Below are 14,552 nucleotides of genomic sequence, written 5' to 3' on the forward strand. Positions count from 1 at the left end.
TTTGCCAATTGCAAGCAAACCACTGGCATTTCATTGAATACACAGAAGAAGCAGAAGAAGAAGCGGCGGAGTAATACCGTACCTCACACAGCACATTCAATACAAGTCAATGGAGTTGGACAAAAACTACGATAAAACCTGTTGGAAAGCATCTTTTGCAGCGATTTTTATGTGAGCATATCACCCCTGACCACTCGGTGAGTTTCAGGTCTTTGTAAACGAAAGTTTAATGCGTTTTATGAAGGATTGTTCCAGTGCACCTATACACCCATTCTAGAGGTTTTGGGGAAAGCGAAAGAAACCTAAAATTCTCGGGACAGCAGCATATGTCCAAATTTTTATCTTAACCGTTCTATTTCATCAGAAACGATCTGTAAACAGGGCTTTAAGTGTAAAATACCAAACTTGTCCTTTAAAGTCAATCTTAACCATGTTAGTAACATGTACAACAACATTTATTTTAGTACAAACTTGGTACCAAAGTTGCAGTATTTTCGACATCCCAAATGCAGCACATGATCGTGGAAAAAAACAGATAGTGAAATAAAGCGCACGTAGTAGACACACACCTTCTGTCTCCTCTTTTCTTTTCTCTTGTCCTCTGTGGCTTGCAGCATTTTCTCCCTCCAGAGGATAAAGAAGTAGGAGGGATCTGTGTAGAACTTCAGTGCATCCTTCTTATCATCTCTATATAAAGAAAGAACATATGATGGTTGTAGAAGTATTGCATTGAATGGGAGACATGGTTTAAACAAACTCATTTGCTAAAACAAATGGGTCTTTCAGACACCACTTGAGATTGAGAACATTCTAGGAGAGTGAACTTGAGGAGCAGCAGGTGATTTATCATTTTGTCACACTACACCAGAGATGCACAAACCAGGGACACAATCTAATCTGTGCTAATCGGTCTAAGTTTCAAAATGAACCGAAAATATGCTTGCATTTCCACAATAACATAAAACATCTCTAAAGTTGTGGTTTGCATCATTGCTTTGGACAAAGTATTTGTCAATTGAACTAAAATCTAACAGCAAATGCAGTAAACTTAATCTCTTCATGTGGTCTGGGTTTAATACGCATTTGGGAACGCAACGTATGAACCAAATAATATAAAATTATTATTATATTTAAATAGTTTGGCTTTCTAAAACCACCAAGTGTGAAGGTGAAGTGGACTAAGACACTATCAACTCAAAAAGAAGGCCAGGTACAAGCCAAAGTACTTTTTTTTTTTTTAAATTTAGTCACTGAAAATGGGTTAGAGCTCTTCATTTAGCTCCCAAAGTGCACCAGATTGATGCATTTCACTTTAAAATGTACAAAATGTTCCCCCGGGGTGGGGCATATCTTCGTTTAAAAAAATACATATTTTTTAACATAATATACAGTATTTGTATATTATTCAAGATTTTCTTTCTGCCCACGGGCCTCAATCAAGTTAGATTTTTGGCCCTTTGTAATAAAAAGCTTGGCCATCTCCACAGTACATCATTACTTGTATGAAAAAAAAAAAAAGCTGAGCTGAAGCTACAGTGTGCCACAGAAGATGCACTGTCGCTACTGTTGATATTAAACATCATGTAATGTGTCTCATGGCGGAATGTCAGCTGGAAGTGAGGATGATGATTTCACCTGTAAGGGCTGAGAATATTGAGAGGGGGAGGTTTATCTCCACGGTGGTAGAGCTCCAGAACAGGATTAGGGATGGAGTTCCTGGAAACCACCTGTTGGTCCTGAATGGTGGAGCTCTTGAAGGCCTTTCTCATGTTGATATCTTGCAGAGAGACTGAAGATGGGGGACAGAGGTAGAGTTCAGGTTTTATGCATTAATTTCTTTATTGAGACTGTCTAAGATAATAAGATTTTACAGAATGAAGAACCAATGAAACAAGACAAAATACACTTATATGAAGGCAAGACAGATCAAAGTAAGGCTAAATGGTTCATCCTCACCATAATGAATGACATGCTACTATACACGAGCACCAGAACCAGAAAGGAACCGTCACCTCTGTAATACACACTCGGTTAAGTGCAGTGGGCCTCAAGACAGCCAGTTAACTGCCACTCATTGACGACTGGATATTGATAAGCCAATAATTACGGCCATTAACCAAGATCGGTTTAATGTTTACTATTATGGTGATTAAAGTTGTGGTTTGACTAAGACGAGCTGTCATCAGCGTAAAGATAAAGCTGTGTGAAATCCCTGCTTAAGTCACTTAAGGAGAGGACAGAGCTATCCAGGAGACAGCAGATGGTCATTCTCCTATTCACATGCTCTGCTTCTCACCCTGGACTAATCTGGAATGGCACAGACAAATATGAGATCACATGCACATTTAAGAGTGACATCGCATTGCTAAGCTACGTAATATGCTATCAGTTTCTGATGCAGACAAGTTTGTTCATGCATTCATGACCTCGAGACTAGATTACTGTAATGCTTTATTAGCTGGTTGTCCTGTATCCTCAATAAACAAGCTACAGTTAGTCCAAAATGCAGCCTCTAGAGTTCTTACTAGATCAAGAAAATATGATCATATAACACCGATTTTATCATCACTACATTGGTTACCTATAAAGTTCCGTATTAACTACAAGGTATTGCTACTGACTTATAAAGCCCTAAACGGCTTAGCTCCAGTCTATTTAACGGATCTTCTATCGCCCTATAATCCATCGCGCTCTTTAAGATCACTAAATTTGAGGCTTTTGGTCATACCTAGGATATCTAGGTCCACCAAAGGAGGGAGAGCATTTTCACATTTAGCACCAAAACTCTGGAATAGTCTTCCGGATACTGTTCGTTGCTCAGACTCGCTCTCCCAGTTTAAAACTAGATTAAAGACGCATCTCTTCAGCCAGGCATTCATATAATATTTTTAATCTTACAGTTAAATCCGGCCTCTAGTTCATAAACGCCAGAGGAGAACTGGCCCCCGACTGAGCCTGGGTTCTCCCAAGGTTTTTTTTTTTCTCCGTTAGGTCACCTGATGGAGTTTTAGGTCACCATTAGGTCACCTGATGGAGTTTTAGGTCACCATTAGGTCACTTGATGGAGTTTTTCGGTTCCTTGCCACTGTTGCCTTTGGCTTGCTCAGTTGGGGATATTTAATTTAATTTAATCAATCAATAAATACTATTGATCAGCCTTACCAAACGTGGACGTTTTTTCCACTAGAAACAAACCTTGTTGTGTTATTTTGATTTAATACTGTGAAGCTGCTTTGATACAATCTGTATTATGAAAAGCGCTATACAAATATACTTGACTTGACTTGACATCATTGCATTGACTGCCTTGGAGAATGTGGAGCTTCACCAGTGACTTAAGATGTTCTGTATATCGCCACTATCCAAATCAAAACCAAGGTAAGGATCTATACACTGTGTGTGGGATATGGAAAAAGGGACTAATCTTTCAAATTCAACTCTCAAATCTCATTAGTGTACACATTAAAACTGAGACATCACAGTGGGTCACAAAATGTGATAACTAATTACAAATGTTTAAAATGTTTAATTAATGATAAAATGTAAAATGAAAAAAAAAAAGAATGTAAAATCTAAAATGTAAATTTAATTATATATAAAAATTATATAATATATTTATATAATATGATATAAAAATGATATAATATTATATATATATATATATATATATATATATAAAAATGTAAATATGTACAAATTTATGAACAGAAATATACTATGACAAATTATTTTATACAAATGATGTTTTTGCACAGAAAGCAGTGCACAGCAGTGGAAAAGAGCTATTTAGATATTGTCCAACATCAAAGTCATGATGATGCACATGATCCATGCCATTGTATGAAAATTTATGTCTTGGCTCTGGTCCAAAACTAAATAATTATTAGGATCTTCTACATTAGTCTTGGGGTAGTCTGTCACTGAGGGGGCGGGGCTTGTTTTGATGTAAAGAATGATAGACTGCCTCAATCACCCTCTAATTATGTATGCCACAGGAGAACACTCGGAATATTAAAGCACTGGCTGTGCCTCAGGGGCCACTGTACTACTTTATTGAACATTAATAATTCAAGGCTGAGCATACTGGCTGATCTGATGGCAGGAATGGGGTATATGAGGTCAAACCTGGGACAACTTATAAAACAAGGTGTTTCTGCTTTCTGCTATGAGTTATGAACCCCATTTTTCACCCTTGTTTGAAATCGGTTCGGAAGTGGGGTGGGGGTTTCCCCCTCGGCTAAAATTGTGGGGCACCGCCACCTTTCGCCCAGCTAGCAACAGCCCTGGGTGCAACTCTCAGTGGATGTATGTTATATATATATATTAAATGGATGCTTATTCATTTGAAGTTTATTAATTTAGATTTTTGTCATTTATATTCTTTTATTTTTTTTATTTCAAGTTTTAGCTATTTTATTCATCAAGATAAACTAAATGAAAATGAGAAATGTTTTGGCAAATAGCTGAAACAAAATAAGTTTGAGTTTTAATTTCAGTTATTTAAGATAACAAAAATGCTTTTTTTATGAATTGCTTTAATGGTAACACTTTACAATAAGGGTTGAATTGTTAACATTAATTACATTATTTAACACAAATTAACAACCATTTTACAGCATTTATTTAAATTAGTTAATGCTAATCTCAGCATTTACTAATATATTTGTAATTTCAAAAGTTGTATCTTTTAACATTAGTTAATGCACTGTTTATTAACACATGAACAAGGTTCATAAATGTTGTACAAATATTTTGTTCATTGTAAGTTCATGCTAGTTAATGCATTAACTAATGTTAAGAAATGAGACCTTATTGTAAAGTGTTACCGCTTTAGATTTAATCAACTTTAATAATCCTGGCAGTTAGACATATTAATGTCCAATGATGTACTTCTCTCTAACATAGAGCTTTCCACATCACATACTGACTACAGGCCTTATTTTATTCATTTCAGATTTCTTCATCTGTCTCTTTGTTAATTTTTTTTATTTACATCTCTAAATACCCGTTTTGTCCTTGTACACAGTCTGTTGGAGGGCAAAAAAACCTCGGTTTTAAGTGTGGATGGCTGGTTATAAATTAATAATTAGAACGAACGTTAAGGGAGGGGATGGGGTGACATTTTTGGATCAGACACAACCATGAATGCCAGCAAACCCCATCACCCTTTCTGCTAGCACAACCACACACACAACCACACACTTCTGTCTCCTTCACAACCCTTCATTCTGCATGCAGCACACATAAAACCCCAGATCAGCATCAGGTCAGACAGACACACACATTAGAGAGCTATAAACACACACACGGTCCAGAAACTGCATGGTGTGCATTCCCAGCAGGCCTTTGCTCTCAGCGCGGGTGTGGTTGAGGATGTGATAATGGATCGCTCGGACTTTAAAAGAAACGTCGATGTTTCTTCTCCCTAAACGAGGGGTCACAGGGGAGCTGGAACATATTAAACCCTCTTTATCGGATCTCCAGTTATCGATCACAGCTGGGCAGAATGTTTTAAATAGACGAGGACATCGTTAGAACATGTAACGTGGCCCTAATCTAGATTTTACATTCGGGCAGGGTGTTTACAGATGAAAAAAAATTCTGTGATGGGCATCAAAACACATAGCCTGACATCAGAGAGATGTGCTGAGCTCTGCTATCCGTTTCATTTATTAAGACAAAAGACAGTACCACCAGACACCGGATTCTTCTATTCCACAGAAAGAAGAACAAAAGAAAGAGATGAGAGGAGTAGAGGGAGGAGTAAAGTGATACAGTTTGATTTCTCTCTCTTTCGTGGCAGAGAAAGCTGGGTCATCCCTCTAACTACAGGCTAAAAGAAGACCATTATAGAGGACAGCACTTGAAGGCAAACATGCTCTTTCTCAGCCTCTCTCCAGCTGCTACCTGCTACAGCTGAAAGCTTGATAAGATCTGGAGATGATGTAGAGATAACGCTTAATGCTTGATGTTACCCTCTTCCACGGTGGAGTCCAGCTGAGTGACTTTGATAGCCAGCAGGTCCACTCTCTCCTGCAGGTTATTCATACGCATGTAGAAACTGTTGGCTTCATTAAACAGCTCTCCAAAGATGTCCTCTGCGTGACGACCTGCAAGACAAATGCAGACAGAAGAGAATGGCATGCTAAAAAGATCAAATGAATTTTCACACTGGCTTTGTGTTGGTCTCGCTAGTGGACCAGCAAAACTTGTTCAAGCTAGTGGACCAGAATGGTGTCTTCAGATTAAGCAGGTTTACAGGATAATAAAACTGGAAAAAAGACCCTGGTTAGGAAACAATTTGCTTGTGTCATCTCGGTTTAATCTAGGGATATGCGCATCCACTCATTTGACTTGTCGTTTAAACGGAAGATTTGTAAAAGACTAGTCGACTAGTCCAAAAGTAAGAAACCCTCTGAAGCCTTGTGTATATATGATCCATTTGAGCACTTAATCTATTAATCAAACAGTCAAATCCCATAATAAATGCCACTAAACGCTGCACACTTGGCAAATAAAGCTTATTCTAATTCTGATTCTGATTTTTTCGGAGTTGAAGTGAATATGCGATTTGTTGCTTCGGCTATCACACCTATAGCCTACGTGCATGTCCTGAATACGGTTATGCATGGCTCTGGTGGAATTATGCCAGTTTGAAAGGGCACAGCTTACATAAAACTTTTCTGTTTTATTTCGAATTCAAAATACTCCCGCACCTCATTTGTCTTATGAGCGGTAATTTCTGTGCTCTCCATGACTGACACGAAGAAAACGCATCTGAGGTAAAATAAAAAGATTAGGCCCTTCAGTACCTCTTAAGGTATTCTTTTTCCAAGTGTTTTATTTTAACGTGCAATTTAACAAAGTTTAAGGCGCAGGGAAGAATGGGGAACCGGTAAACAATAAACGGAAGTTTTAAAATAAATAAAAATGTTAGGTTAATTGGTTGAATGATTGTTTACCTGACTTTTCAGTAGGGTGAAGGTGATGATACACAGGGCAACTTTTTGAGAAATGTTGCTGGGCAATCTTGCTGAGCGATTGTTGCTCGAGCACTTTCCCATTGAAAATGGGCAATAAATTTCTATCTGGATAATTTAGATCAGTCGTTGGCCCTGTGTCTCATCTGGTTGCCCGTTAGCGGCAACATTGCCCAGCAACATTGCTCAAAAAGTTGCCCTGTGTATCATCACCTTGAGAGCCAAATGGGACTTATTTCAACAGATAACATTATTAATAACATTATTACATAAAAGAACAAACAACTCAACAGGAAAGAAATGAAAAGCAGGGTGCCACTCACTCAAGCTGCCCAGTTGTTTGATGATGGCCGCCAGGGTGCTGTTGGTGACACACTCCAGCTCACTGGGCACTCCATCAGGCAGAGCTCCTCGACAGAGGTGCTTGGGCTCAATGCTCCTCTTCACCAGCGGCATGACTGACTACTGCTGAGACGGAGAAAAAGAGAGACATGTTAAGGCACAAACCAACCACCTAATGAACTCAAACACCAAATGAGAATCATTTGAGTCATTTCCAGAGCTATAAAATAAACATCAATTTAAACAGGGCCCTCACAGACTAAATTGTTGAAATTATAAAATAGCTATAAAATAAACATAAATTTAAATCCTTCCTCACAGCCAATTCAAAAATATTAAAGTCTTTAAGTGTGTTGTGCTGAAAAATCATTCACCTGTAGTTAATATAGGCATCTGACATACCCGAAGCAGGACTCACAGTGGTCTGCTTATGTTTACAGACCACCAAAGACCACAGAAAAACACTAATAAAGACAGTCACAGGCATTTCACACACTGATACAGGCACAATGGTTCAGTGACCTGGGCATGCAGACAACATCGCCTGGCAACAAAAGTGGACTAGTATGCTGCTAATGAGACATGAAAAAGAGTGCTGTTATAGCCCTGTGGGACAGCAGACGTGTGTGAGTGCTCCTGCTTTCTTGTGTGTCTAGTTATTATTTCGGTCTGAAAGTAGGGATGCGCGGTATACCGGTACTGCAAAAATACCGGTATATATTATATTTCAAACGGTACAATATCATAATTTTGCTCAATTCGGTATTTAATGCGCTGCTGTTTCGAAGTTCACCGCTAGGCGGCAGTGCGCTACCCAAACTGACGCGGGTCACGCACAACCGGCAAACGGTGACAACGGAGGAACACGATGGATCAAACAGATGAAGCTCATTCTACACGCCCGAAATTAATAAATAAAGAGAGCAGTAGGAGTGAAATATAGAATTACTTTGCCTACAAAAGTAATGAGAAAGGTGAAGCAACAGACCTCAATGCACCACTCTACAAACACTGCTTTAAATTTGCGACGGGAGGCAACACATCAAATCTGGCTAACGTTGAGCACTTGTCACTTGATCATCCTGACTTGTTCAAAGAGTTCAGAGATCGACAGGTGAGTCCATCATTCAACTGTTTTAATTTAGACTTGTATTCATAGCGCACATACATAAAAGCTTATCAATTATATATGACACGGTAAACACGAAAGCTCAAATGTGCTTGCATGACACGCTAGAACCAATGAAGTTTAGGTCTCATAATTTTTGCACTTTCAAACAATCATATATTAATTGAATTTGAATGAATAAAGAGATTAGTGATATTAATTTTAGTATTAGTGATAGTAAAATGAATGGCATATCACTGCTGCTGTGGCGAGTGCGACCCCTAGAGGAATCTAAGGAATCTAGAGTAATAGTAGTAATATGGATATTACTAATATGAATGTTAGAGTAACACTTTACATTTAAGCTACATTTGTCAACATTCATTAGGTAACCTGACCTAACCGTATTATAGCATTTATTAATCTAGATCAATCAGTAATTATTATTTAAATATACTAATACATGTTTAGCATGTTAACATTACTTTATATGCAATGCATTAAACTAATATGAACCCAAACACAAACCAAACAGTAATCAAACCAAGATGAATAAATGCTATAAATGTTGATAATTCTCTGTTAATGCATGTCAGCTAAAAATTATTCATTTCATTATTCTATTATTATTCTATATTAATCAATTATTATAGATATTAACCTATTTTAATTGTATCATTTCAGGTTTCTTTCTTTCTTTTTTTTCAAAATCAAAATTTAATCTACTGTAAGTTCCCTGACTGTTTTTTTGTTTATTTATTTATTTTAACATTTTGATACTTTTTGTTTGCACATTCAGTACTGCAGAGTTTCAAGCAGTGTTTTTTAATAAAATTGTTTCAATTCACTTAAATTTTGAGGCTGGTTATTTGTCACCTGTGGTATCGATGTAGTATCGATACCGAGGTATTAGGTTCTGGTACCGTACCGAAACCAAAATTATGGTATCGAGCCATCCCTATCTGAAAGTGAATGGAAAAACATCTACAGACTAGTATATACTGCATACTAATAAAGTAATCGAACTCCAGTACCATTCAAACATTTGAAGTATTTCAAAGTATTTTTTTTAAATAAAAAAATTAATACTATTTTAAATGCAGTTCTTTTGAACATTTTTATTAATCAAATTATCTTTAAAAAAAAAAAAAAATTCACAGTTTTCACAAAAATATTAAGCAGGGCAATAGTGAAGGACCTGATTTTCTGAAGGACTATGAGACACTGAATAATGGATAAATGGCTGCTAAAAAATAAAGCCTTGCCATTACAGAAATAACTTGAATTTTAAAAGATCTTAAAATAGTAACCTGATATTTTAAATTGTAATAATAATTTATAATATTACTGTTTTTTTTCTCTGCGCCCCAAACTCCACACCACCTCTGACTACCAAATAATTTAACAAAATATTATAGAAAGAAAGATTCATTGGAAAAATAAAGGCAGAGCACTGACCGCTATTAACGCACTTGGATGCCTTTGTGACGGTTGTTTTCAGTTTTTTTTTTCTACTCAGTTCTCTGCCCGTTTCGTAAACAGACGGAATGATAATTTAGGGGATTCAAACTTTACAGTATGTATGTGGCCAATAACTGCAGCAAGAGCTCTTTTAGTCTTATCAATCACAGAGGTTGTGAGTTCTTTTTCTTCTTCTTTTTTTTCCCATTTGATTCTGCTCTTTCAATGTGAAGCAGACACTGCGGTACTGTGATCTGGTCATCCAATTTAATGAACAACACCCCATGAATTATTCCACTGGAATACACCTGCAATCTCGTTTCTCTTCCCAAATCCTAACTCCTAGTCTATCTCTCCACAGGGACACTTTAAAATTGTATTTTCTCCCCTACTCTTCACTTCTAATCCCTATTAGCATCCCTTACTGTGGTAATGTTTATTAATTAGAGAAAAGCAATAGACCAGATACTGTATATTTTATCAGTCAATGATGGAAATGTAAAAATGGAGAATTTTGCTCAGCTGATCATCAAGTGCGGGCCTGATCATACATACCATCATAACAATTACACATCAGTTCAATAACAGATTACACTGCACTGAAATATTCACACTCTTTTTCAGTCTGTCTTCTCTGAGTCTGCTCATGAATAAAGCAGTAGAGATGAGTGAGACCATAGAGAGACAGGGCTGTAATCCTAACTCCCTCGAGCGCTCGGCAGGACTGTGTGAAGTGTATAAGTAATAAAAGGATGGGTTAATGGAAAGACAGACAGACAGACAGACACAGAGAGAGAGAGAGAGAGAGAGAGAGAGAGAGAGAGAGAGAGAATAAGATAATATCTGTCTATGTGTTTTAGGGGAATGAAAGGACACATCTGACTGAAAAAAATACTCAGAAGCAGGACAGTTCATCATGGCTGTCTCTAAAAACCTTGTGAGCTCTCAATCTACATTTATATTTATGCATTCAGCATATGCGTTTTTCCAGTGATTTTGACCTTCAAAAAATTCATGATATGCATTTTATCAGTATGTCCCTGGGAATCAAATCCATGACATAGGCGTTGCTGGTGCCTGGCAGTTGAGCTACAGGAATGTTACCTACCAAGACAGTTTTAGTTCGCTGACTCGGGACATACAAAATGCTGTTTAGATTGGCAGATCTCTAAGATCGGAAACACAGTCACTGATACCAACGTCATATCCTAACCTGCCATGATGGATATCAAGTTTCCATTGAAATTGCTGTGCAACTTGATGCAATCTCAGCCAATCAGAAAAAGTACAAAAGTTTAATAAAATATAATAAAACATTTTGGACCAATAAGTTTTCACTGTGGGTTGAACTACCTGGCTCAATCCTGCAAAGACTTTTGCAACTGGTTAAGAATTTTTTTTTGATTAATTCACATTTTCAATTCAACTGAATTGCCGCTTTGCGTTGTGCCTGGTTAGGTGTAATAGTGTGAGAAAATTCTCAATTTTCAATTCAGGGAATTCTTATACTTACAAAACAAGTAATAAAAACTCGGTGAGTGTTTTAGCGCAATTTTCTCACCTCATGGGATCACAACACTAAGAGATAGTAAATCTTTTCCTGGATTTTTTTTTGTGCGTTCCCGAGATTAGACCTTCCTTAACATAAGCCGAAAACCCGAAGTCTCTAGGTGGTCTGGTTGAGGAGTAGATAGAAGTGCAAGATTGGTGCGCACAGACGCACAGAACAGAAATCATGAGTTAACAATCGCAATTTGTCCGGTGGAAAATTGCGCTAAAAATACAATTACAAACAGGTGTTCCAACTCTCTCACTTCTCTCTCATTATCTTCTCTCTTCACGTAATTTAGGATTTTATTTAACTAAAACCAAAAGCATAAAAAAAGCTTATTTTTGTTACTTAAAATAAAATAAATGTTAATTAAAAATAAAATATAAAAACTTAAACTTATTTTATTTTATTTAAGCTAGTTGCCAAAGCAACATTTCCATTTAGTTTAACTTGTACTGAAATCAAATCACTAAAAATGGGGGTGGGGGGTTGGAGGTCTATAGTATAATATTATAATAATATTAAAAACTTGAACCCTTAAACACAAACTGGAAAAAATGATACTGATGACAATTATAGGAAGCACACACAGAGAGAACGTAAAGCAATGAATGAGAGAAAGAGAGAGCCAAAAAATGTGCCACCATGCCAGGAGGGGCCTTGATGATGTTGCCATGGAAACAACACTGAAATGGCTTCTGAGAAAGGATTGAATTAGAGAGAGAGAATGAGAGAGAGGGAGAAGAGTGAAAAATGGTGCAGAGAGAATCCCTTCTATACATCTCAACAAGACATCAGAAATGCAGCAGAGCAACACCCACTCTTGTAAGCCCCTCCCTCTCTGATATATACAGACATTAGCACAGAGATCTGAAAATCAACACACACACACACACACACACACACACACACACACACACACGTTGGGTTTCCATGTTTTATGGGGACATTCCAAAGACATTATGATTTCTATACTGTATATTCTATCCCCTAACCCTACACATCACACACACACACAAAACTTAGTATGGGCCAAAAAATATCCCTATACGGTCAAAAAATTACTGATATTCCTATCTTTGTGGGGACATTTTCTCCCCACAACGTAGGGTTTACCAGGACTGCACACACACACACCATTAATTTAGTTATTTAATGACTACCTAAGCATGTCTGAATTTCCCCATCTCTCTCTGACAGCAGGAGGGGAGAGCAAGAGCAGCAGAGTGAACTGTTGAGTTGCTTTAATGTGTGTGGTGGGGATGTAAAGCAGTAATACGTATATTAATATGAATATTAAGAGCAATGAGCATATGAGGTTCACCTCATTAACCAACGCTAAACACTCATTCAAAATCATCTGATTAGGAGCAGTTACAGTGCAGCAGTAGGAGTCAGACTGTGAGCGTCTATAGTCTCTGTTTGCATGATATTAAAGACAGAACTACCCGCTTTTGTGGATGTATGTTGTTTTTGAAGTGCATCAGTGTCATTTATTAAGTTTGTATGCGTGCATGATCTTCTGCTCTGTGTGAAACAGACAGCATTTATAATGGAATTAAAGGCCTAGCTCTCCCTCTCTACAGGCATGTGTTTAAAAGTCAATGTATAATGCTATCAAACACTCATCTCCCACTGTGAGCCAAGTGCCTGCAGACCGCTTGCAAAATATCACACACTATATCATTAGTCACAAACACTGACGTTCATTCTCTTAACAGGTTCCAATCAAATGCAATCCATCTGCGGGTACATTTATTTGATCCAAAAAATTGTGAAAATGTATTACTTTAACTTGTTTAATATACAGTACTGTGCAAAAGTCTTAGGCACTCTAGGCCAGTTATTTATATATTTTGCTGTAGTGTTTCAGTAGGAAATATCAGTTTACATTTCCAAACATTCATTTTGCCATTAATTGTAATAATCCAGTGAAATTTTTGTATGCGCAAGGAGTCTGACAACAGCCGGTATGATCCACACAGAGATCTGATCTCGCCATTAGAGCCCGACCGATAAAGGATTTAAGGCCGATACAGATACAAATATTTCGTGATTTAAAAATCCGATATTTTCCGATATATCGGCCGATATATATTAAAAAAAAAAAAAATCCAGAAACGCGTAACAAAACATGAACAGATTTCCCTAACATTAGTTATTTGTCGTTATTTAAGAGTCCTCAGCCTTACTAAAATAATATGATAATGCAGTTTAAAAATAAACTTGTTTGTTTTATTGTCACAAAAGAACAGAATATATTAAAGTTCTGATAAATATAATGTATAAAAATACAAACTTAAGATGTGAAACAAAGTCCTTTGAACAAAAAAAGTCAACTATTATTATTAATATTGACAGTAATAATTCAATTATGTAATAATGTGTGTGTGTGTGTGTGTGTGTGTGTAGAACTGATAAGATTGTAAATGTGTACCTTGAAATGCAATGTAAGTCGCTTTTGATAAAAGCAAATGCCAAATGTCAATGTTATAAGCTACCTTATAATTACAATGTCAACTTGCTTATCCCTTTACCTGCACTCTTTTAATTCTATCCATCTATTCCATCAAGCTACAACAAACCATTTTCAATCATCATTTACCGCCTGCCTTCTAAAATCTACTACTTAGTGATGCACTAAATACATTATGTGACTCATTAATGCTGCAGCTAAACGAAGTCAGCAACGCACACTTGGATTTCACACGTGTAAAAGAAAAGTTAACTTTTATGCACAGGCTATGTTTGATACTTTTTCTCTACGTCTAAATGTTCACTCCTCGCTTGCCTAGCTTACATTTTACAATGCAGAGACTGGAACTACAGATATGCTAGTTATAAATACAGTAATCTTTACTTTATTTAGGCAGAATAAGTTCGTTGTGATTTCCAAGCTCATTGATGTTAGCGATCTTCCTTGTATAGTGCCCTCTGGTGGACAAACTATGCAGCGCCAACACTCATAACATGGTTGAAGGGTGTTTCGTCTGCTTTTATTTTATTTTTTAAATATTAATTTATCGGCCATTATAAATGCCGATACCGATAGTTTGGAAAATGCCTAATATCGGCCGATAATTTCGGCCCGCCGATATATCGGTCGGGC

At 37.0% G+C, this 14,552-nt stretch overlaps 1 protein-coding gene across 3 annotated transcripts in view; it reads right to left on the reverse strand.

Annotated features, from left to right (window-relative positions):
• LOC308684781 (actin-binding protein WASF3) overlaps positions 1–14,552 on the reverse strand; it is a 29,641-nt gene that overhangs the window by 4,798 nt on the left and 10,291 nt on the right. For 2 of the 3 annotated variants that reach the window (XM_081356063.1, XM_081356065.1), the window contains exons 2-5: positions 7,304–7,445; positions 5,976–6,110; positions 1,636–1,789; positions 570–687 (exon numbers count right to left, since the gene is read on the reverse strand). In XM_081356063.1, the coding sequence (XP_081212189.1) occupies positions 570–687; positions 1,636–1,789; positions 5,976–6,110; positions 7,304–7,436 (540 nt within the window). In that variant the 5' untranslated portion in view covers positions 7,437–7,445. Of the gene's footprint in view, positions 1–569; positions 688–1,635; positions 1,790–5,975; positions 6,111–7,303; positions 7,449–14,552 lie in introns of all 3 variants that reach the window. The other variant, XM_081356064.1, reaches the window with a different exon arrangement.

Source organism: Scardinius erythrophthalmus, assembly GCF_964197995.2.
Source record: "Scardinius erythrophthalmus genome assembly, chromosome: 2".
In the NCBI taxonomy this organism is placed as follows: Eukaryota; Metazoa; Chordata; class Actinopteri; order Cypriniformes; family Leuciscidae; genus Scardinius; species Scardinius erythrophthalmus.